The sequence below is a fragment of the Neopelma chrysocephalum genome, unplaced genomic scaffold (genome assembly GCF_003984885.1).
Source record: "Neopelma chrysocephalum unplaced genomic scaffold, ASM398488v2 Primary Assembly neopelma1_96, whole genome shotgun sequence".
NCBI classification, from domain to species: Eukaryota; Metazoa; Chordata; class Aves; order Passeriformes; family Pipridae; genus Neopelma; species Neopelma chrysocephalum.
In genome coordinates, this window is record NW_020897759.1 from 523,154 (window position 1) to 546,113 (window position 22,960).

General features: G+C 38.9%; 1 protein-coding gene across 8 annotated transcripts in view; it reads left to right on the forward strand.

The window, feature by feature from the left end:
• CTNNA3 (catenin alpha 3) overlaps positions 1-22,960 on the forward strand; it is a 428,400-nt gene that overhangs the window by 337,887 nt on the left and 67,553 nt on the right. For all 8 annotated transcript variants that reach the window (XM_027694077.1, XM_027694076.1, XM_027694078.1 and 5 more), the window contains one exon: positions 6,628-6,779. In XM_027694077.1, the coding sequence (XP_027549878.1) occupies positions 6,628-6,779 (152 nt within the window). The remainder of the gene's footprint in view (positions 1-6,627; positions 6,780-22,960) is intronic.

Consider the following 22,960-nt stretch of genomic DNA (forward strand, 5'->3'; position numbering starts at 1 on the left):
GGGAAATGTCATTTTCATCTGAGATCTCGTGGTCAGTCTGTCCTTGAGCATGGCAGCAAAGTGCATTAGGTAGAAGACTTCAGAAAAGGAGGATTATGTAAATTATTTAAATTATCGTTCTGCTCTTTTGAATGCTGTGACCTGCCTCTGATAAATACCTCATACAGGGGACCCTCAAATCCAAACCCAAAAAAGATCTCATTAAGTCACCACTGGCGTCTCGACCCCTGATGTTTAATTGCAGGCACTGCCTTAATTCCCAGGTGCAGTGTTACAGGCATTTGCCAGGCTGTGCAGGGACTGCGGGGAGAGTCCAGAGGGGAAAAGTCCCCCATTGGGAAACTCCAGAGATTCCAAAGTCACAAGCAATCACCTGTACATTACAGAGTAACAGGGGCTTTGTGTACATCTGAACTGTCTTGGGGCAAATGAAAATAACTCTATGTTTTCCAGGTAGGAAGTTGAATCACTCTCATGGGTGTGTTTAAATGGAGAATAAATTAGGACTTTCTCTAACTTAAATGCAGCAATTTACTGGATTGCCATTCATTAATAATACACACTGCCAATAATTAGATCTCACTCATTATCAGTCTTTTCTCATATTCAGGGCAGTTAACTCTTAAAAACCTTACCCCTATTAACTGGGAAGATCTAGTACCACAAAAGTGCTCTCATGTGTCCGGTATAGCTTACATAGAAATGCAGATGTAAACATATCCATATAAATGAATATTCTGTACATTCATATATAGCTTGATAATTCTCTAAATACTTATTTTTGTAGATATGTACATGGTCAGCTGTGTGCTTGTTGGTTATGCCACCAGTCTGACAGCCTTGCAAGTTGCCAAATGCCCATACACAGTTGCAGTATGCATGTGTCTGAGTTAGAGAAGCAGATACTAATTATATCTTGCTTTTACTTTGAAACTTCTTTTTGTGTGTGTGTGTGTGTGCATCAGGCCTCTGCCTTGGCTACTTTGTGTTGTATTACACTTTCACTATGCAAAAAGTTCCACAAGGATAATTTATAGATCTGTATGCTCTAAATACTCAAGGTGGGGAGTGGGCACAATGAGCGATCCTGAAATCCTTCCTCGAGTATATTGGCCTGGGATTGAGACTGGCAGAGGAACATGAGCTCTTTCAGGTGTTAGAATTTCCAAAAAAATTGTGCTTGTTACCAAAAAAAGGTGATGAAATATAAATGGTGATATTTGAAGAAGTAGAAGGGGTGTATCAAATGCACAGAGTCACAAAGCTCTTCTACTCCTCTTATATTTGTGTATATGTATTTATATATCTCTGTCCCTTGGAAAGTCACTGGATACAGTGTTATAATAAATTGTTACCAATTTAACATTGTATCACAGAAATACAGACTTAAGTGGAATCAACTTCAGAGGCAGTTTGGTCTTCTTAGGACTGTATTATGTGGCTTTGTAACAGTCACAAATGGTTGGAGTTTCAAAACCTGTTTGTGATATTCAGCTCAACCTTTTGCAATGAGTGCAGAATGCTTTTTCTTTGCAGCAGTTCTATTATTATTTAAATGTATTTTTGAACACCTCTAATGAATTGTCTCCATCAGTCATTAAAACAGTTTGTTCCATTCTAAATGGTGTGTTGGGTGCTGTGACTCAAGCTGCTGCAGCAGAAGCCCTTGTGTTACACATGGTGTGCCTTGCCCAGCACAGTTGCCTTAGCTGAGATGGTTTTTATTTGGTGTATTTTTTAGTTCTTTATATAGCATTTTGGATGGAAATGATGTTAAGAACAGACATAATACTTAGCAATAAAATTGGGTTACTGGAACAGACAATGTTCTTACCATCTGAAGTTCTCAGAAACCTCTCCAGAAGAAATTTGCAAATGCTTATTTTTTAATCACAAGAAGTGCAAACTGTTATTTGATCTCAACAAGTGAAATGACATATAGAAGTACTGAATAAAGGCTATGTGGTTATTAACTAGACTTCTTATTTTTGCTAGTATTACCCTGCATTTCAGAGGTGGCTGTGTTTTTAATCTTTACAACCATACTTTGCTTATGCTTCACTTCTGTTGAATTCTTGCAACTGGAAAACTACTTCAATGCTCAGCTAGTAAACTATCTATACTCATCACACTGACTTTCATGGTGGGTGATCAAATTATGGGGGATAATAAAATAGTTGTGAGACACACCTCTTATGCTGCCACCACCTGTGCCATGGCATAGGTTAAGGTTGCACTCACCTCTTCTAACTTGCCTGCAAACTGGTTCATTCCTGTGGTCTGCTATCATAGTTTTGTATGAAGCTCATTCAGTATCTTTTTAGACTTTACGTGACCATACTCTTGGCTTTTGCTTATCTTTTTTTAGAATCTGTCGTCAGGTGGGCTCTTGGAAGTTCTCATGGGGCTCTTTCCTCTCTGATTAGAGTCCTAATACATGAATAATACTCTGATTTTATTCAGAAGGAAAACCATTTTTTCACTCAGGCTTGCCCAACTTTTTTTTTTTAATGATTTTTACTTTTTTTGGTAGCAGTTACTTCAGCTGACTGTGGAGCTGGGCTCTGAAGCTCTGGCACAGAGACTCATTCCTTCACCTGGGCACTATGTTCTCACTTCCGTGTCAAAGCTGCCTTTGAAAAACTAGTTCTTCCCTCTTCATCCTAATGGGAGCTCTCCAAACTTTTCCAGTCTGTTTACACCACTCAGTAGGTTGTTCACAGTGTTTACATATATAGATAAATATAGAAGGTGAAAGTTTGCTTATTTAACACACGTTTTTCTCAAGGTAGACTGGGTGTATGAGCATTCAGTAATCTACTACATCTGCTCTCCCTTTCTTTTCCTCTGCATCTTCTCTCATAGTTTGAGAAACTGTTGAGTTATTCGTTGAGAGGAACTGAGAGGGAGAACCATACCTGCCTATATCACACCCAGGATGAGACCTGGGGATTCTGCCCCAGAGGTGACACAGCACCAAATAGCCTTATTTTCAATAACTGAGTACAAGAATGATGAAAAATATGCAATCCGTGTTTCATTTTTTATGAAGGTGATTCTTGTTTTTTTTCCCTTTGTCAAATAGATGAAACAGATTTGTTTTGGTTGGGGTTTTTTTTCCCCCTTTCCCCCCTATAAAAACCATAAATATTTTGAATTAAAATAAAAGTCACTATTTTCTCATCAGTTCTAGGAGATCTGTTAAAGTGTGTTCTTTTTATTAAAACGTTCTTTAGGTGATTGTTGTGCACACGTGGACTGTTTAGTTGTGGAGACTGTTGCTTTTTCAGTATCAAGCTGTCTTGGTGGCTGCTGAAGTGATATTAATCACTTAACACAGCTTAATTAAAAGGTACAAGCACAGTGGCTCGTGCTCCCACCTGTTGTCAGTGGCCTTCTGCAAAGCTGGGAATCTGCTTTCCTGATCAGTTTGTTATTAAAAAGAACAGGCAGAGAGTTGCTAATTGGAATAAAGTGATTAGTGAAGTTTAGTTCTCTGTACTGCCTGATGTGATAGTGACATCCAGATGTAGCCTGTGAGTTAAAGACTGGGCCCTGACTGCTGTTAAACAAGGGACAGGATTCATTACTTGGTTTTGATTGAAGATGACAAAATCGAGCAAAAAATATTAGAGAACTAAGAAGACATGACCTACAAGGAAAGGTGGATAGTATTATTTAAGAAAAGAGAGGAATTAGGGAATACATGATGAATTTTAAAATAAACAAACTTAATTTCAAGAAGAGCACAGAGTGTGTTTTTGATAGCGTGAAATCTGTAGATTAGTTTGGGGACTTTCAACATTATGATTATGAACAGTATTGGTATTTTCCAAGATGTCCTCCTTTCTACACCTCACCCCTCAGGAAAGGCAAAATTACAGATATTCATATTGAAATTTGCTCTTCATTTGTTGTTGAGGGAGAAACAAAACAGAACAAAAATAAAACATCCAAATAAAACAAATTCTGTTTTCTTAAAAAATATTTTAATATTAAAATCACAAAAATATAATAATACTACTTAATTGTCTAGCAGTTGATATTTTTTATTTTATGTACAACTTGTGTAATTATTCTTTGCTTTTGAGACACTGAAAAAATAAATCTCTTCCACCTGTTATCCCTTGTATCTACTTCTCCACTATATTTAGTCTGCCTAGAAAAACAAAGCAGAGTACAGCAAGTGCACATTGTTGATGTAATTCTAGTCCACTTAATGCAGTATTTCAGAGGGATGCCTGAACCATTTGAAGTTCATTAAATAAGGATTTTTTTATGTCAGTGATCCATGGATAAGAACTCACATAGGTGTTTTTACTTTCTTTTTTTTCCTTTTTTTCTTTTTTTTTTTTTTTGCCCCCTAGTCATTTTGTTGGGAACTCAAAACTTAGATAAATTACAGTCAAGGAGTCCTGGATTTGGGAGAATTATCAGGGAAAATGACCAAGAAATAAGAGCTGGTGGATAGCCTTATAATAGCCCAAGTGTGTTTTTACGCTTCATTAGCAGATTGGTGTGTATGTATTTTAAAATTACAGCTTAATCTTGTTTTAATTGTCTGTCTAAAAGTGATTTGATGAAAAGCAACCATCTCAAATCAAGGGAAGGCACTGAGATGATATTTCTGCAACCAAGTGCAGCCTGCGTTTTAGTGCTGACTCTGCCAGTAACGTATGAGCTATAGGGTACATATTTGCATTTAATTCTTTTTCATAAGTGATGTATTTATTCAAACAAACAAATACATTGTTATAATGAGTTTGGCCTCAGGAGGAACTCTAAAAAGGCCATTAATAAGCATATGGAATATGGATGGAGTGCAGGATGCAGCCTGAATAGATAACTGACTATACCACAGGAAATCCTGAATTCCTGGGAAATTCTCATATTCTCTTTTGTGCCATTTTTACAACAGATATGAAGATACAAATAGCTTTTTGTAGATGTTTGAGGTGACTGTTTAGTTTGAAACCGCCACACTTGCAATTATTTTGATAGTCTATTGGTCAGGATCTTTGCTTAACAGAAAAAAAAGTCCTGAAATGGTGTGTTTGTTTCCGTAATTTTTTTTTTCCCCCAAAAGCACTAAATAAATAGGCACTTGCTCTCCTTCATTATTCCTTCATTTGGTTGCTAATGAAAAATGTACCATGTCTTTTTTCGGTACCATTTAAGAAATCTTCTTTCCATTGACCTTTTCTGAAGGCAAGATAATTCAAGTGATAATCTGAAGAGGGAAGCATTGATTTTAAAGACCCTGTTTTTCAAATTAAATGGCAGCTACTTGTCTCGCACTTGTGGGGACCTATTCTGCAGAAGAAAGTGAACCTTCCCACTACCACTGAATTAACTGAAGTTTGTTATTTTTGAGAACTGGCACGTCAAGTATCTGCTCTCCACTCCAGAGACAATCAGCTGAGACCAAAGACAGTGAAGTTACTGTAATTTAAGAATTAATTTATATGTTTCCAAGGGTTATGTGGGTTTCTCCATTAGAATTAGGGATTGAAACATTATTGGGGCATCCTTCCTAATACTTAAAGTATATGTTGCCAGGTTTTCTAATTTAGAAATCCATTTTTCTTCAGCTGAAGCTTTGTCTGCACGCAAATTTATTATGTACTTCAAAATTTGCCTGAAATGTTGCACACTTATGGTATTAATAGTGTTGCTTTCATGTGGTATGAATTTGTGAATTACACGGTGTGTAATTGTGGAGTAAGGGATGGAACACATATTATACTTGTATTTAAAACCAACACATTGCCTGAAAATAGCTTTAGCACCACAAGGTATCTCCGTTATTCGTATTGAATATTACAGACATTCAGTTTGATTCTTTTACTTTCGATTTCTTATCTGTCTTCAGACTTCAATTGACAGGAAATAAGTTGCTGCAAATGAGTTCGATCTGTGCTTGTTTGAGGTCCTTCTGTGTGTGATGGATTTTCCATCTGCATTCTTTTTGCACTCTCTGCTGGGTTTCCTTTGCTTCAAATTGATGGGAAGGACCAAGGCAGATACAGTTGTATGGAGTCACTATGCAGAGTAAGGCCGTGGAGCATCAGAAGGAAATTCCCAGAACATTCTGGGTAAAGCACAGGTTAATATCCAACTCAAAATAAACTGCTTGTGTGATTCAATCAAACAAGGTAAACTGCCTTGGTAAGTTCAAGTTACAATCATGGGACATCTTAATTTGAAGAATAAGCATCAATCTTTTGGTGGTTATGTCTCTATTAAGACTGAAAGCAGATTCTGAACTGGTAGAAGTTCCAACTTAAAGCCAAGTTATTCATCCTGATTCTTTGGGTAAAATTACTATTGAAATCACCAACAAATTTTTACAACTGCTTCCCCAACTCCCATTTTAAAACTTCTTTCTTCTTTGTTGTAGTGTATAATCATCCAGAGCTTATGTGCTCACCATGGGCACTTTTATCACTGTGATAAAAATTACAAATGGGTTCCCACTTTAAAGTAATCATGCTATTACTATAATGCTTTTTAAAAATGAAGTTTTAATCAATGTGAGGTGATTTGCCAGAAAGAAAAAAATTTTATGTTCTATCTTTTTCATGCTCACTGAACTTTGATTTTGTTGTTTTGGTTTTTTTTTAATAGTGATTCCAGAGTTTATTAGTCAAGTAAATATTGCATTGGAGAGCTTAAGTAAGAACACAGTCCATCTGTTTGATGATAACCGGTTTGTGGACATTTCTAAGAAGGTGTATGATGCGATTCACAACATCAGGTGCTCAGTCATGATGATTCGGGTGAGTTTTTAATTTGTTCTTTCAGTATTAATTTCTGAGACAGTTCAGGACATCAGGGCATTCTGAGGAGAATTTAGAACTGTGTATGTGATCAGTGCCCTTAAGCTCATATCTAGGTTGAACTGATCTGGGAAATTTGGATTACCGTGACACACACATGATTGTAACTCCAGAAGTGTAGAATTGCATTTAGTACAAAATCAGAATGTTGCATAAAAATGTCTTTTGTTCTTTAAAAGTAATTAGTTATGTTTGGTTGATAAAAATCTTCATTCTCTTCATTAATTATCAACTTGCAGCTACAACCCCAAATCTGCAGTTCTCCAGCCTTAACCTGTGGAATGTAGGAACTTGAGAGTATATTCAGGTGATTCTGATAATCCCTTCTTGGAGTTTTTTCAGCTTCCCATCACATGACTTCACAGCCTGATTTCTGTCAATCTTACACAATTACAGTCACTGCACTTACCCTGGTGTTTTTCCTGCAGTTCGGGAAACTGCTTCGGAACCACTTATTCTTAAAATCCGAAACGGAATTTTGTCAGGCATAGAATTTCCCCCAAATATCTTCAGTTCATAAATTCCACTTCAAGTGATAAAAAAGCTGAGCTGTAATATATGGTGGTTCGGCAATTTTGTTTTTAAATAAAATTAAGTGTTAATAAAAATATATAGGTTTTTTTTTCAGAGGAAGTTTGTCTTCTGCCTTGAGTTTTCAGTTGAGAACAAAGTTATTACTCATTTCTTTTCCTTTAAATCCAAAAATATTCCAGGCTGGCATGACCAGCAGGTCAAGGGAGGTGGGCCTGCCCCTCTACTCCACTTTGGTGAGACCCCATGTGCAGTACTGCATCCAGCTCTGGGGTCCTCAGCACAGGAGAGACATGGACCTGTTGGAGCGAGCCCAGAGGAGGGCCACAAAAAAGATCCGAGGGATGGAGCACCTCTCCTGTGAGAAAAGGCTACGGGAGAGTTGGGGTTCTGATGTGAAAAATATTAGTCTTAACATATTGTGTAAGTTGAAATGTTTCACTAGGAATTTCAATGTGCAAAATGATTAAAATGTGTCATCTTTATTGCAGTTGTCAATTAGGAAATAGTTTATATACTGAGGAAAGATCCTGAAACATCCAACATCTTGCCCATACTAGTAAAAGTTTATGTGAGCTGGATTTACATGGCAAAACAAACCAGAGTTAGGCTTATCCTCTGATTAGTTCCTGTTTCAGTGAACATAGGCTAAGAGGTTTGATGAGGATGTCTGATTTTTTTTCTAGATAGTTAAACTTCATTTAATGCCTGCATTGCTCATCCCACCTTCCCTTAGTGTATCAGGGACTCCTGCTTTTTTTTTATGATTACACAGTTGCTTCTGTCTGTTCCTCAGTGAGATCTGAATCTTCTATATGTTCAGTCTTCTTGGACTTGACCTCCAACTGATCGTGATTGACTATTCCTTTATGGAGTTTTTAATTTTGGGGAAATTGGGAAATGCACTGAGGAGTGTAACAAAGCTTCAGTCAGCTTCTATGAAGACACAGGCACAGCTCTGCAGGAAACTGTATTTTCTTAGTCCTTTGTGATGTGTGTGTGAACAGTAACTCGGAAAAGGATATTGTATCCCCCTGTACTTCTTTCTGAAGCATGAGGGTTAAATAGTGAGCTCTGAAGAAACTGTAGATAGTCACAGTGCCCAGTGCACATGCACTGTGTCAGTGCAGGGTACATCCCTAAAATCATGAGTCATTGCACACCAAAATGGACACTATTAATATGAAGATTTCTGTCAGTACCACCTTGCACTTCTGCTTTGCAAGTCCTGACAAAAGCTCAGGAGGTTAAAAAAAAAAGAAAAATCATTAAAAGGGACATGTGCAGCTTTGTGCTTAATGAATACCATTATTCAGGCACAGTCATGAGAGGGTTTTTTTGAGGTTTGGTGAAATGTTAGCCGGTTCCTCCACCACCCCTTAGAGATGCTGACTGCCAGCGCAGAGAGAGCGCGGAGGAAACCCTGGCATTAATTTTCTGAGTAAGGATGTATTTGCATTCCTAATTAGATACATTCCAGACAATGCCAGTTTCCTTTCAGCGCCTGTAAGAAGCTCTAGTAAGTCTGATGGTTATTCAGACATACTCTGTTGGCACAGCAGCCAAGGTGAGGAAATAGAAGTGTTCTGTGGCCAACTTACAGGGGCTTACTGGTGGTGCCAGAGAACAACGGGTCACTGATTACAGGGGATTACAGGGCTGAATCAGAGTAAGAAATTGTTGATCAAAATATAATTGAAAAATGTAAATGAACAAGGCCACTCATTCACGGGGGGGGCAATTTTTCAATGTCAAAGTAAAAGTAGAAACGCTCTAGATCAGTTGCTCAGGAAGCATTTCAAGCATGTAATTACACAGAGAGAATGTTTTTAAAAATAGAGTTCCTAACAGTAAAATGCTGCCCAATACTGGTGTTAATGCAGATTATCAGCTATGCATTGCTATGTTCAAACTTAACCATAGATACATAAAACATTCATTCTGGTCCTGCAGGTATAATGTAACACTTGAGAGCAGCTAAATAGTGGAGGGTGTGTTGTACTGCTGAGCTGTAATGGGAATGCCTCTGGAACCGCAGGGTGCTTCCCTTAAGATGTTTTCATTGTTTCACTAGCAAGGATTACTTAATTCAAGGGTAGCTGTTGATTTGAAACCACTGGATAGGTGATTCAGGGCATATCCACATTCCTCAGTCATTTTTTGACTCATTAGACATCTGATTTTTGTTAGATTATAGAGGCTTTGTGAGCTTGATTTTGCACAGGAACATTTGGACTGCATCGGGATAGCATTTTAGTCAGGACATTAATGTTATGGACACAGATTAAGGTAGTTAGTACGATTAAAGACAAGAATTCTGCCATGTGAAATATATAGCAAAGTCAAAGGAAACAGGTTGACAGTTTTTGAGGCAATACATACTGAATGCTGCATAATTAAAGATTAATCCTAGAATGTCTTAAAGAAAAAAAAGAGCTTCTGTATGAAGTTGTTTTTAGTTGAAGAATATGAGACAGCTGGATTGCAGTAACAGCTAGTAATATCCCATTAGGATATTAAACACAGTGGAAAGTAGTGACTTCAAATGAATAACAACTACTCATAGCTGAAGCAGTAATAAAGTCATCCTAACAGAAATATACCAAGAACAGTGGAAAAGAATTCACCGAGTCAAAAGTTTCACCAAATTCTTTGTTTTTATTGGAGGATAAGTGAGTGAACAGCTGTAAGTTTTTCAGAGACAAAGAAGAGGGCAAAAGGTTCGTATACTCTCTGCAAAAAGCTTTTACTACACTTATGTTCATGGAAGCAGTGAATGTGGAACCCATGTTCCGTATTTTTATGAGAGGTGGAAAATGTATGTTGAGACTGCAGTTCTTATCTGATACAGTGCATCATTTTGATGCATTTCTTAAAAATCTTATCTACTGAATGTGTATTCCATGTGCTATTTCTTTCAGAATTCTGCCCTGGGGACTGTAGGTTCCCTGGAGAGTTTATGATGTCAGATTTTCTGAGTTTGTTTTGCCCAGCCTTTCTCTGCACCGTTTGTGCATGATCTCCACCCCCCTGAAAACTGAGGCAAAGCATTCATTTTGCTTTTCTGTCTTACCTAGATACTTTCATTTCAACTAGATCTTCACTACATCCACAGTCTGTATTTCTATTTCTTTAGCTAATAGTCTTCTACAGTAGTTTTTAATTTCCTTTGAAAAGTCAAGCTCAGTTTAGCTACACATTCAGGTGTCTACAGTGTAATGCTTTTCAAAATGTTTTGGCTTCCTGAGAATTCTCTTGGAGGGGGTTCCCTTTTTCTTCTTTTTTTGGTTGCAAATTCTTTATGGTTTTTCATTCTGTTTTAAAGAAATGTAAGAGTTCATCCTTAGTAGAGATTTTGAGCTCTATGATACATTTGATTTCTCTCAGTAAGAGACATCACAGCAGACTACATTCTCTTATACCCAGCAGAATCACAGGAATTTTCAGAACATGGACCTCTTGGAAAGGAAGACAGCAAGTGGTGAAAGCCCTTCAGCCAGTGTCTAGTTTAAATTCTACTTTGGCTTTTATTAATGCCAGAATTATCCTACACATGCAGAGTTTTCTGCCTGTTTTCACTTCTGTAGTACAAACGAGTTAGATCCTGTCAGATGCAGGCAATAGCAGCCGTGAATCGGATCTCTATTTAAAAGTTAGAGAAAACAAAGCAAAGCAGGGAAGCATTTAAGGGAAAAAAGACATTTACTGCATCTTTTAATTGTTTGTTTTTCCAAGAAAGCCCTGAGGCCTCATGGGAGAGAAAGACAAGGAACAGTGTATACAACCTTGGTAAACTTCATTGAGGTTGTTCTGAAATTTGTGAGTGATGCTAACCCATTACATATATATATAGGAAAGTTTGATAAATGCCCTTTTCTTCATTTTTTTTTTCCTATCCTACACCAATTGCACAAGGGGCAGAACCTCTGCAGCAAGTTTTCCACTCGGACCTGCACCTCTCAGCACTTTCTGGTCATTTCTGACCTAAGTAGGTCAAAGCTGACCTTTCCTTCCTCAGCTCCTTGTCAGCTTAAGTCCTGTCATCCAGAGATTGATACATCTAGAAGCAGTGTGACTGAAAAAAATATAGTATGTGATGTCTTTAAAAAATAGTGTAGAAGAAATACCTCTTCTCTGTTAGGGATAGTTGGGCACCTGTTCCTTTTTCAGATTTTTATCCTGAGTCACATAAAAGGTATTAGTGGGGAATGTTATGTTTGTGCTGCAGAACCCAAATTAGAGGTGAGTTAAGACTGTTTAGTGCCAAGACCAAATATGCATACTTGCAAGTAAAAGCTTCTGACAGCTACTTGTCCCTGCCATATTACTTGGCTTTTTAACATCTCAAGTCAGGATCACCAACCTTGCTGTACCATTATTGGGAAAACTTAACTCAAAGTACTATCCCACATAGGTTATATTTCATATCTTAATTCATGTACATACGTATTTTCCAAAAAAAGTCTGTTTTTCTTTTCCTACCTGGGAAGTCATCTCATACTGTACAATTACTTACTTGTTTAAATTTATGTCTGCATTAGCATCATAAACTCAGTCATTGTTATTATTACTCTACCTTGCAGAGGTCTTATAAAAATTCCTTGTACTGCAACAGTTTTGGGGGACAATCAGCATACATTTCAATTTAACATGCTGACATTTTTTAAAATGCTAATCTCTGTTTAGTACCGGGGGAGTTTGTGTTCCCAAATGAATAAAGCCAATCCCTCTTTTCTGGCTAACAACTATACATATAAATTTGCTTGTATTTCATGGTAATGTACCATGTAACAAACTCTCAAAGGCCTCAAAGTTTCATTAGTTTAAGGCCTTTAATATCTTCCACAAATCAAATGACTGTTCTGGTTCTCTGTGGTAGCGTTGCTGACTTTGTTGCTTTATAGAGCAAAAAACTGCTCAGCAGTGATTCTGTAAAGAAAACCCATCTCTTGTTTCCCTTGGAAGTTGCATCTTTTTTTCTTGAAAATGTGGGCAGGATGTTACTCTAAGAAAATCTTTAATTTAGAGTTGCCACAGTTGCCATCACAAGCATCTTTTCTTAAGAGCTGAGGTGTTTCCACAAAAAGAACCTTTGTTAGTAGAAATACAAATAATTTATTGATTTTTAAAACAAATGGTGTGTTCACATCTTAGGTAGAAGGGAGGGAGACAGAAGAGGATAAATCAAATGCTCACCCTTCCCCTCTCAGGCATTGAAGTGAAAGCCAGAGCACAGAGTATTATTTCCATAGTTAGGAAATGGTGGAATGTTTGATTTGGTTTTGGTTTTGTTGAGAAAAGATAAGAGAAACAGCCTGTGTTTGTGCTTCTGTGTTCCTGCTCTTTCAGACTAGCAGGTTTTAACTTTTCGGTTTGTTGTACATCCTTCTGATTTCTGCCCCTGTTCCCACACTCCAGGCAGTTGCTCAGGTTTTACAGGGAAATTTCGGATTTTAGATTCTGGGTTCTTTTTACATATAAAACTAAGAGTGTAAGTGCCCCCTTTATCCTCATATATGCAATTCCAAAGTGGTCCTTTTACGTCCACATGCTACATTATTTGTACACATAGAAATCATCCATTAGTATAGGAATGTCAAAAGGAGTTGCCCCCTTCTGAGCAGGAATACGCAGAGCTCTCATGTTGTTTTATGTATATGCTGGAGGAGCAGACTTTCTCTAATTGCATGTATAATAAGCTTATGAGAAAGCACTTGATGTTGTCAGGCCAGGTCTTGCATACAGGTCTGATGGGGAAGATATTCTTTTCCCCTCCAAAGCATCAATTCACGTGCACCATCCAGGTGACTCTAGATATGACTAAATGGAAATGGGTATTTAGAATCAGTGCCAGGAACTCGCCACTTGAGTAGCACCATGTTCAAACTTGTCATTACTGTATGTTAACATGTATTAGTTTTTTCCCCCGTTACTAGAAATTCTTTTAATATTATTCAGTTGGTTTTTATTTTTATCCAGATATTGTGGTTAATGGAGCCTTCTTTCTAAGGCAGAAATACTGCAGTATCCTTTGAACCCCACCTTACTTTTCACTGTCACACATTTGACTCATCTCACGCTCTTGTCAGTGAGGGGAAAGAAAAGTGTGCATAGAGGATCACGGAAGGAAAGGACCTCAGGAGATCATCTGGTCCAACCTCCTGTTGAAAGCAATGTTACCCAGGGCCCTGTTGAGCCAAGTCTGACTTTACTGTTTGTTTTTTAATTTTGTATTGTAATGTTAAGACAGTAATGGAGAATTGATGGGTCAAACAAAGTGATAGTGTATGTTAAATCTTACTTATAAAAGCAAGGTGCTTGCTACATTGCATGCAACTACTATCTCTAATACTTTTACCACTGTTTGCTGTGTTTATGCCTCCTTGCTTACATTCTAGATGTGAATGTATGACCCATCTTTTTCCAGTTAAAAATGGAATTTTCTTAAATCTGTTTGAGGTTTCCATTTTGTAAAGTATCAGCTAATGGAAAAGATGTTGGGTTGTGTTGGTTTTTAAAAAAAAGAAAGAAAGGAAAAAAGGAAAGCTTTATGGATACATCACAGCTAAAAATAGTAAATGATTTCAGAAATGCTCATACGGAGACTAGTGGTGGAAGTGTCAGCTGCAGACTGTATCCATTGCAAGGCATGTGTGCAATTATCCATCCTGGCAAATCTGCGTTGTCTTCTGCCCAAACTACACAGCCTTAGGCATCATGCAAGGCTGTGAATTAAGAACTTCTCAGCAGCAAATTGCTACGTGGCTTACTATTGGAATCTCCTAGTGCTGGGATTACTGGTTCAGACAGAGAAGTCAATATGCTTTGTACAGAAATGGATGGCATGAACGGTTTTGACTTAATACTACTTTAAATGTCAATTCTTCCCCGTCAAGGGATTAAATTACATTGCAACTGTCACACATGATTATGCTTTTAATTGTTCACAAAATTATCCCTCTCTTTCAAGAAAACAGAACTTTCCAGAATTATTTGATAGCTCTGGTTAAGTGGCTCATTGGAAACTTAAGCACATAACAGTATTTTTTCTGGAACATTAAAATCTTTTCTGTGGGTTTTTTTTTCTTATAGCAAGAAAAAGTGATATGTATTCCTTCCTTGCCATTTGGTGCTTACTGTCTAATATAAACTATATTCCCAGAGAAATGGAATGAATATTATTCTGTTAAAAGGGAAGGACTGAATTACCGGAACTGAAACTGGGGGGCACAGTGTTACAAGTCGTAGATGCTCCACTCAAATGTGCATCCTGCCACATAGTTCACTGGAGTATAAGAAATGCAGGCCTGGAAATGGAGATTGCAGGCTCTCAGTAGTGTTAATAGCTCAGGCTGTAGTTCTGGTTCTGATATCAGCCCTATCAGTGCTAGTGCCAGTTCTGGCTCAGAGTTCTTTGTTGCTCAGTATAAATCTGGCCATAGATCCCTTTATTGATCACAGATATCTCTAAGATCCATGGCCTAGCTGGAATTTCTCAAATGCCATTATTTTCCCTGTGGAATCAATGTATCTGGTAGGATGGATCTTTTTTAGCAGGATGCAGAAAAGCAATGAGGTACCTAGTGGTTAGCGTGCAGGACTCTCACTGCTGCGACCACGGGTTCGATTCCCAGTCCCTCCCGGGCAGATGGAACCCGTTAGCCCTGTGAGGCCATCCATCTATGAGAAGGACACTCTAAACAAACCTACGTCCTGAGGACCTCACTGCCATTGTCCAAGCTTGCTTGGCCCCGGCAGATGAACCTTAGGATTAAAGGGTGGGCTCAGTTCAGCGCAGGCTGTGTCTCACCTAAAAAATCCATTGCGCAGGCTGGAAAGGTAAAAGACCTTTCCCCAAATCTTTGTTCGCGAAGATGGGCCATTATTATTACATTACAAATGTGTTCAGTATGTAATTGGACTTCAAAAAACTAATAGTGGTTCTATGTGTGTTAGATGGGGGTCTCGGTTTCTCTGGCACAGGAGCAGAGTAGCAGTACCGTGGTCTGTGTCATTCTGTGCTCTGACGTGGGTGTAGCAGTGTAAGATCTGCTCCTCCTGTCATGCGTGTCCTTGCTGATAAAGCAGTGTGACAGTAAGAAAGGTTTGGGATTAATTACGTCTTTATTTAACTCTGAGTTCTTTTGGTTTGTGTTCTTATCATTCCTTAGCATTCCATGGGTATGCTTGAGTTCAGGTTCTGCTGTTAATGGTACCTTCCTGCCCTTTTTTTATTTGTTTCTTTGTTTTTGTTTTTAACATCACTTGTGAACTTGAATCACTCCAGGTTATTTTCCTGAAAGTGTGCTCAGAGTTGGGGTGCAGAGTTGCTGGAGGCAGGTGGGCAAGGAGGCATTGTGATAACAGGGAAAACTGACTCAGAAAAACCAGAAACCCTGAAAGAAAACTCTTTGGAGGATTCAAAAAAAATAAATAAATCCTCCACTGAGCTTGACAAATGAAAGACAGTATTTTTAAGTACTGTTTACCTGAAAAGATTCTGTGGAGGTTGACAAAACAGATACTACCTAATTACCTGAGAAACTCTGGGACTTAGAGCCTGGTCTTAAAAAGGAGAGGAAAGAGACCCTTCATTATATTATCAACAAAGTCAGTGTATATGAGTACTGAAATGTGTTGCAGCAAGGGAGTACTGTGCATCATCTAGCACATGGATTGTGTTGGAATTGCCGTTTTAGAGCACCATTCCTTCAGTGTAACTTAGCAAACAGCAAGAGGCCTCAGAGGTAATCGTTATAGCAAGTACTTTAGTTATTAGGAAATTGGAGCAATAACATTAACATCAAATCAGTTTGTTACTCCAAGTGCCTTATTGTGCCTCCAAGTTCCTTCATGAAGTAGTCTGCATACAATGATTGCAGAAAATATAAGAAAACTCAATTATTCAGCAAGCTGGACAGAATTATTTCAGAAAGTAGAAGCCTTTTTCCTGAACGTGGCCCAGCATGAAATAGAGCATGAGAAATGATCATACAGGTTGTTTTGATTAGCCTTTGGAATACCCTGAAATCTGTTACAGTGTTAAATTCACCCACAAAAATAATCATAACTCTCATGTTATGATACAGCAAAGCATATGCATGTGAAGTAGAAAGAATAAAGAGCTGCTGGTGACTATTCAGGGTGAGGCAGTGGCAGCCTGGGGATGCACACAGGTACAATTCTGTGTCCTGAGAATGGCTTTGTCAGCTCATGCCCACCTTAGCCCCTATGCACCCAGAGCAGCTGTGTGACTCCCATTCCAGCAATCTCGTCCCCCTATTACAGTGTTATCAAGTTCCCTCTGTTGGGGTCATGGCCAGCACACGTAGGGGAATATCATGATTATTTCAGAGACACTGGAGTTCACTGGCTGACTGTGTGTAGGCCTTGCAGTGCAGGCACATACTTGGCTGCAGTAATTGAGGTCAGAGGCAGCTGGATAACTACCATCCCTTGTTCTTCCCCCTATATATACTGTATTAATCACAGCAGTGCCTGCCTTTTGCCTTCTTTATGGTCAGTGTGTAGTTTGTTCGTTGAGGAAATCAGATAAGCAGGTGTCAGACAGCTCTGCATTTGCTGTTGATGTGTTACCAGAAAGAGAATCAGTCCCTTCTGACTTGGTGAGAAACCAATCTGGCATCTCACTTGAGCATGGCTGTGAGCTTTGCTGACCCCACAGGGATGTGCTGTCAAATACACTCTGAAAATGCGTGTGGGCTTGGAGAAGTCAGATTCCAAATGTGTAAAAAAACCAAGTATGAGACTTAATTAATATTCAGGAAATAAAGAACAGACATGAATAATGGTTTGCTTTTTCACTTAGGAAATGCTAAACACAGCAAGCAAGGGTGAACCCCTTGTAGCAAGCACACAGTTATGTGCTTGAAGTGATGCAAGATCACACCCATGTAAGTGTGGAGCTCAGCCTGTCTGGTCAGTGGGCAAAAAATAAACATTTTACTTGTCGCCTTGGTAAATGAAGCCAGAAGTAGAACTTACCCTGATTTTAAGCAGAGCAGCACCAGTGGAAGTTGTGAATTAATTTTCTAGTTTTGGGGTTTGTGATTAATAACTTATTGCTGAAATGGAGCCAGTCCCCAACAGAGATGAAACCTAAATTTGTGTCTGCCTAAACTTAGACTTCTCTTTTCACATGGCTGTTCCATTCCATTAATAGAGCCTTAAGCCTTGCATCTCACAGCTTCCACCATCTCAGGCTTGGCTGCTTGATTTACTCTTGCCATTTAGAGGAAACTCACAGGTCAGAAAGCAGGTGACTTGCTCTAGTTGCCTTTTACCTGCAGAAAGTATCTGTATGAAGGGAGTTATTTTTTTCTGATTGAAAAGATCATCCTGTCTGATAGTGTTGCTGCTGTATTGTTGGTTTTGTTTCTGTGTTTGGGTTATTAAATGGCATTTTAAATGGCACCATGCATTTGTAGAACATACTAACTTTGTAATTCACAGGTTTGTTTTCTCCCTATAAAATTATCTCATGTTTCTCACCCAGTAGAGTAAAATTCAGATGAAATTTTAGGTTGTGCTTAGTTCATCAATAAATAGGTTCTTTTTCTCCTGATATTTTCTGTTCCAGAAAACTCAATTGCAACTATTACCTGCAGCCTGGATATTTAGAGATGTAATGGTTCAGTCTTATACAGTCTGTGGGATTGCCAGATAGCTCAAGGGTTTGGCAGGCAGCTTTTATCAGGCATAGTTTGGGTTTAGGCTGTGATACATCTCTGCTCCTTTTTTTTGTTTATTCTTGGGTATGTTGATGAGCTCTGAGATTTATCTACTGCCTGGGGAAGAAAAAACGTTGAGCGTTATTAATTGCCAAAAAATACCATCCTCCACAAAGAGACAGTAAGAGGAACAATTGAAATTCGTGTCAGGGACCGTTCAGCAACCCTCACGAATAGCTTACCATGAAGATGTGGGATAGTATTCTGAGGAATCGTGGTGTTTCTTTGTGTCTTCTTAATTTCTTTTCCTTCCTCTCCTTTTTTCATTCCTTTTCCATTTTCTCTCCTGTTGCCTTACAGTTTGTCTTGTTTATATGCAGATTTTCTTCTCCTGCCTGATACTAAGACAGTGTAAGAATTGTCTTCTGTAAAGCACAGAAACTGGAATTCCCACAGGGTGCCAGTCTCTTTGGAAAAGGGTAACTAGTGCATAAATTCTGATTTTTATCTTAGCTAAAATAAACACTGTAATCAAGTGCAAACTTTAAAGATACTGAACTATGTGCAGGAATTGCATAACACAGTAATCCCATTCAAAAATCTTGTTAGAAGGGAGGACATCTGCACTAAAAGCTACCTTGGCATATCATGTAGGGTTAGAAGATGGATGCTTGAATACAAAGTTGAAGGCTAGAGGCCCATGTTCACGTGCCCTGAAGTCTTTCTCAGTCTATGTACTTGGTAGTTTCTGCATGCTAGGGATGTCATTTGAGCTAGACAAGTGGCACCATGGCTGTACTCCACCTTGGTCTCACTACAGACTTCTGCTTTTTTATCCACAAAGGGTATTAACCCATCAAAGAAGCAAGTTTGATTGTTTTGCCATGATTTATCCTTGATAAATCCATATTTGCTGTTACTCAGGTTTTTTCCTTTCAAGTTTTCCTTTCTTTTAACAGCAAGTGTCATTAAAACACACTGTGTATTCTTTCTGTGTAAAGCTGAGCACTGATGAGGAGGCTGCTCTTTATGGCTTCTACCCTTTTGTAGAAGCATAATCTCTGGTTCTCCCAGTTCCCGGGATATCTCTGTTTTCTGCTGCCTTACATTTTGTGAGTTGCAGGTTAATATAAATTAACAAACTACTAGGCTTTGAAGTGCTTAGTTTATTCATGGAAGGAGTTTGGCTTCATCCTTGCTGTCCCACAACTGTGGTTCATGGAGACAGGAGGACTCACCAGGGCCATATTCCCACCCCAGCTTTTGGGGACCAGTAATTCAGACCCCAGTGAAATTGGTGTGATTATGCACATATGTACAAGCTGGAATTCATGTGCCTTGCAGACCATTCCTCTACTGGGATACCTTGGTCATCACTTCAACTACATTCTGCAATGCCTCAACCCTTGTTAGTTTATCAGGCAAGTTTGTTCTCATTGCCAAAACTAAACCTTTTCAGGAGATGTGAAGCCAGATCTAGTTTTAACACTTAACTGGCTGAAAAGGTTTTACTAAAATTGCTCATGTGCCTGAGCAGTTTCCACAAAAACTTAAAAATATAGGTTGGCAGCACCAATGACAAATCAAACAAATCTCATTAATACTTTTCTAACAAGTGCTTATTTTGCATTTTAAAAAGTCCCTGTATTTTGTTCTGTTCTATCAAGGAAGACTTATATTTTTCTGTTCTAAATCCATTGCCATGGCATATGCTATCAGTGCAGTTAGTGATTGAATTTAGGCTGGTTATGGTTAATTCATGTTTAGATTCATTAGTTCTTGCATGTTCACTTACTGTGCAAGTCAGATAATACTGGAGATCTCTTAAAGACCAATTTCTCCCTTTGCAACCAGAAAGATATTATTGAGTCACAATTGGCTGCAGTTACTCTGCTTCATAGGAAACTTAGTTAAAAATAGAGGAATTGGGGTTTTATGGTCCCAAAATGAGCAGTGAGAACCTGTAATTCCCTGGTTGTTTAAGCAAGTGCACTCTAATTTATTGCAGCTATAACCAGAGCATTAGAAAATGTGACCTATGAGAAAAACACTGAATAGGTTAGTCATAATTAGCCCAGGGAACAGAGAACCAAAGGGGAGAGAGAAGGGAAAGATTAGGAGAGCTGTTTTCATTGGTATAAAAAGTTGCACAAGAGTGGAGAAAATCTGTGTTACAAGTTCATAGTGGCTACAAGGAGAATAAACCCTGGCTACATGTGGAAGATTCAGTTTAGACATGATGAAAGCCAAATTTCCTATGTAAGATTGTGTTTGATTTTCACAGATCTTGTGTGAGTCTTTGAGCCATTTTTATCTGTGTCAGTCCGTTAGCAAATTACAGGGTTGTGTTGAATAGCTTCCCTTTCATTTCACTGGGCAGCAGAGGCTGTCAAAGCTGCATATTGTGAAAAAATGTGCAAAGGGAAGGTACTGATCTGAATAAATTTCTCACTTGGTGTCTTAGAGAGGAATATTCCTTACTACCTTTCACACGGTTTGGTCACAAAACCCTCCCAGATTAAAGAATTCATTTCACATATAAACCCAAGAATTTTCCGTGGCCCGTTAAATGTAATAACAGACAGTTTACACAGAACTAAAAAGCTGTTGTATGATTCTCTTCAGCATGTACAAAAATTCTAACACAATCACGTAATAAATAATTTGTTCAGAAGCAAGACCTGAAACAGTGTTCTTTGAGGGACGATTGTGTGTGCGTCGTGTGTGTGTTTAAGTCCACTTTGCTTGGGGAACCTACTTGGGAATGAGGGCTATCAGCCTCTAAAAGCAGAATCAAATTAGTGATTTGTGACATGAAGTCTGGTTTGCACAATGATGGCCCTAATGGGTTACTTAGTTCCACGTCAGCTGGCACTGATCATTCAGTTGAACATTATTGGTTACTGAATGACTAAATGTGGGTGGATGAGTGTTCTGAACGTCTGAAGCCTCTCGATAATTAAAAGCAGGAATGAAGGTAATGGATATAGGATTCATTGCTAGGGTGGTTTTATTTCCATTGTCTTAATGTCTGGGAGGAATAGCTGCTAAAACTGAGGAACTTACACTTAATAATAAGTCATATGTGGGAAGGATGATGGCAGTGGTACCTGCACTTTGAGAAATGGGCTGTGCATTACACTGTGCATTTTTGAATTATGCATTAGTTTTTGATGGACAGGCTTATTCTGTGTATCTTTTTTAAAGATGATCTGTTTTACTGGCAGGTCAGATGAGAGGGTCAGTTGAGAATGAAGAGACTTGAACATATCTTGAGGTTGTAGGTAATAATTTCATCTACTCCAGTTTGAGAAATGTACTTATCCTTGGCAACCTCTTGCTAAGGGATATATTAATCTATCCAAGGGATTTTTTTTTTTAGAGTGATCATTTAGCATAATTCGTTTAAGAGAAACAGATTGATTTGACATGTTGGATCAAAATCTTTGCTGAAGGGGCTACCATTGCTCAGACTTTGTTCATCTGATAAACCTGCATTTCTCGTGGAATTCTGAATTGTCTGGTTTTTATCTCATTTCTTGTCCTTTCTGAGCACTGAAATGTCTATTTGAGACAGTCAAACTTTGAGGTATTCATTGCAGCTTTTTTATTTAACATATTGATGTATTCCAAAAGCAGTTTCTTATCTGCATTTCACTGGCCAGTCTGTCTTGAAACAGTGTTTTTTGTTTTGGCTTTGGGAATGAGGTTTTGGGATATACTATCTTTCTCAAAAAAAAAAAAAAAAGGAATTTTCTAGATAGGAAAGGGAGTTTCTGTGGGAAGGCAGAGGCTGTGTCAGGTGCTTTTAAACTGTAATTTCAAATCTCTGGTTCACAGAAGTAGATTTATCTTACCACACCTCACTCCTCCCTGTCCCATGGAAGAAGCACTGTGGAAAGTGAGATGAAAATGCAAAGGAAATGTTAAAATTAAAAGAAAAGGCAAACAAGCCTGAAAGATGAGGAAGGAAGAAAAGATTTTTGTTTAAAGTAACAAACTCACTAAGTGGATCTTCATTGTAACCATTCCCTCTGCTTTAGGGATTTCCCTGCCTTCCAAGGACAGGCTGTGTTGCCAAAGCCTCTCAGGATGGAGACTACACGACCTCTCTGAGCAGTGTTCTCCATGCTGGGCTGTCCTCACAGGGTGAACATTCTCCTTATGGCCAGGCTGAAGCACTCTTGTTTCCACTTACACCTCTTACCTTTCATCCTTCCACAGAAGGCAGAACAAGTGCAGTTCCCTCAGCCTCTCCTTGTAAGACCAGCGTTCCAGCCACCAACTGCCCTGATGGTCCTTTGCTGACCTCGTGCTTCGGGTGGGGACCAAAACTGGCAGCAACATTCAGGGTCTGTCTAACCAGAGCCAGGTAGAAGCAGATAGTGGTGTCCCTCAGTGTGCTCACTCTGCTGTGGTTCACACAGCCCAGGATGCTGTTTGTGTGCGTTGCTGCCAAGACACACTTTGGCTCATGCCCAGTGTTCTGTGTGCCAAGAGCCCCAAGTCCTTTTCAGCTGGTCTGGTCCCAAGTCAGGCAGCCCCAGCTTGTTTTGTTTGTAGCTTCTGCCTTCCTAAGTGCCAGTATTTGCATTTTTCTGTGGTGAATTTTAGAAGTTTCCTGTCAGCCCATTTCTCCAGCGTGCATAAATTCGTCCCGATGGCTGCCCTGCCCTTGAGTGTTCCCCCATTTGGTGTCATCTGAAAACCTGCTGAGTGTGCACTCCATCACCTCCTGCAGACCCTTGGTAGGAATGTCATACAGGACTGGTTTTAAGATAGACATCTGTGGTACTACTGTTGTTCCCAGGCACCAGGAGGGATACAACCCCTGAACCACTGCCCTCTGAGCCTGACCATCCGACCAGTTTTCATCCATGCAGTTGTTAACCATCCAAA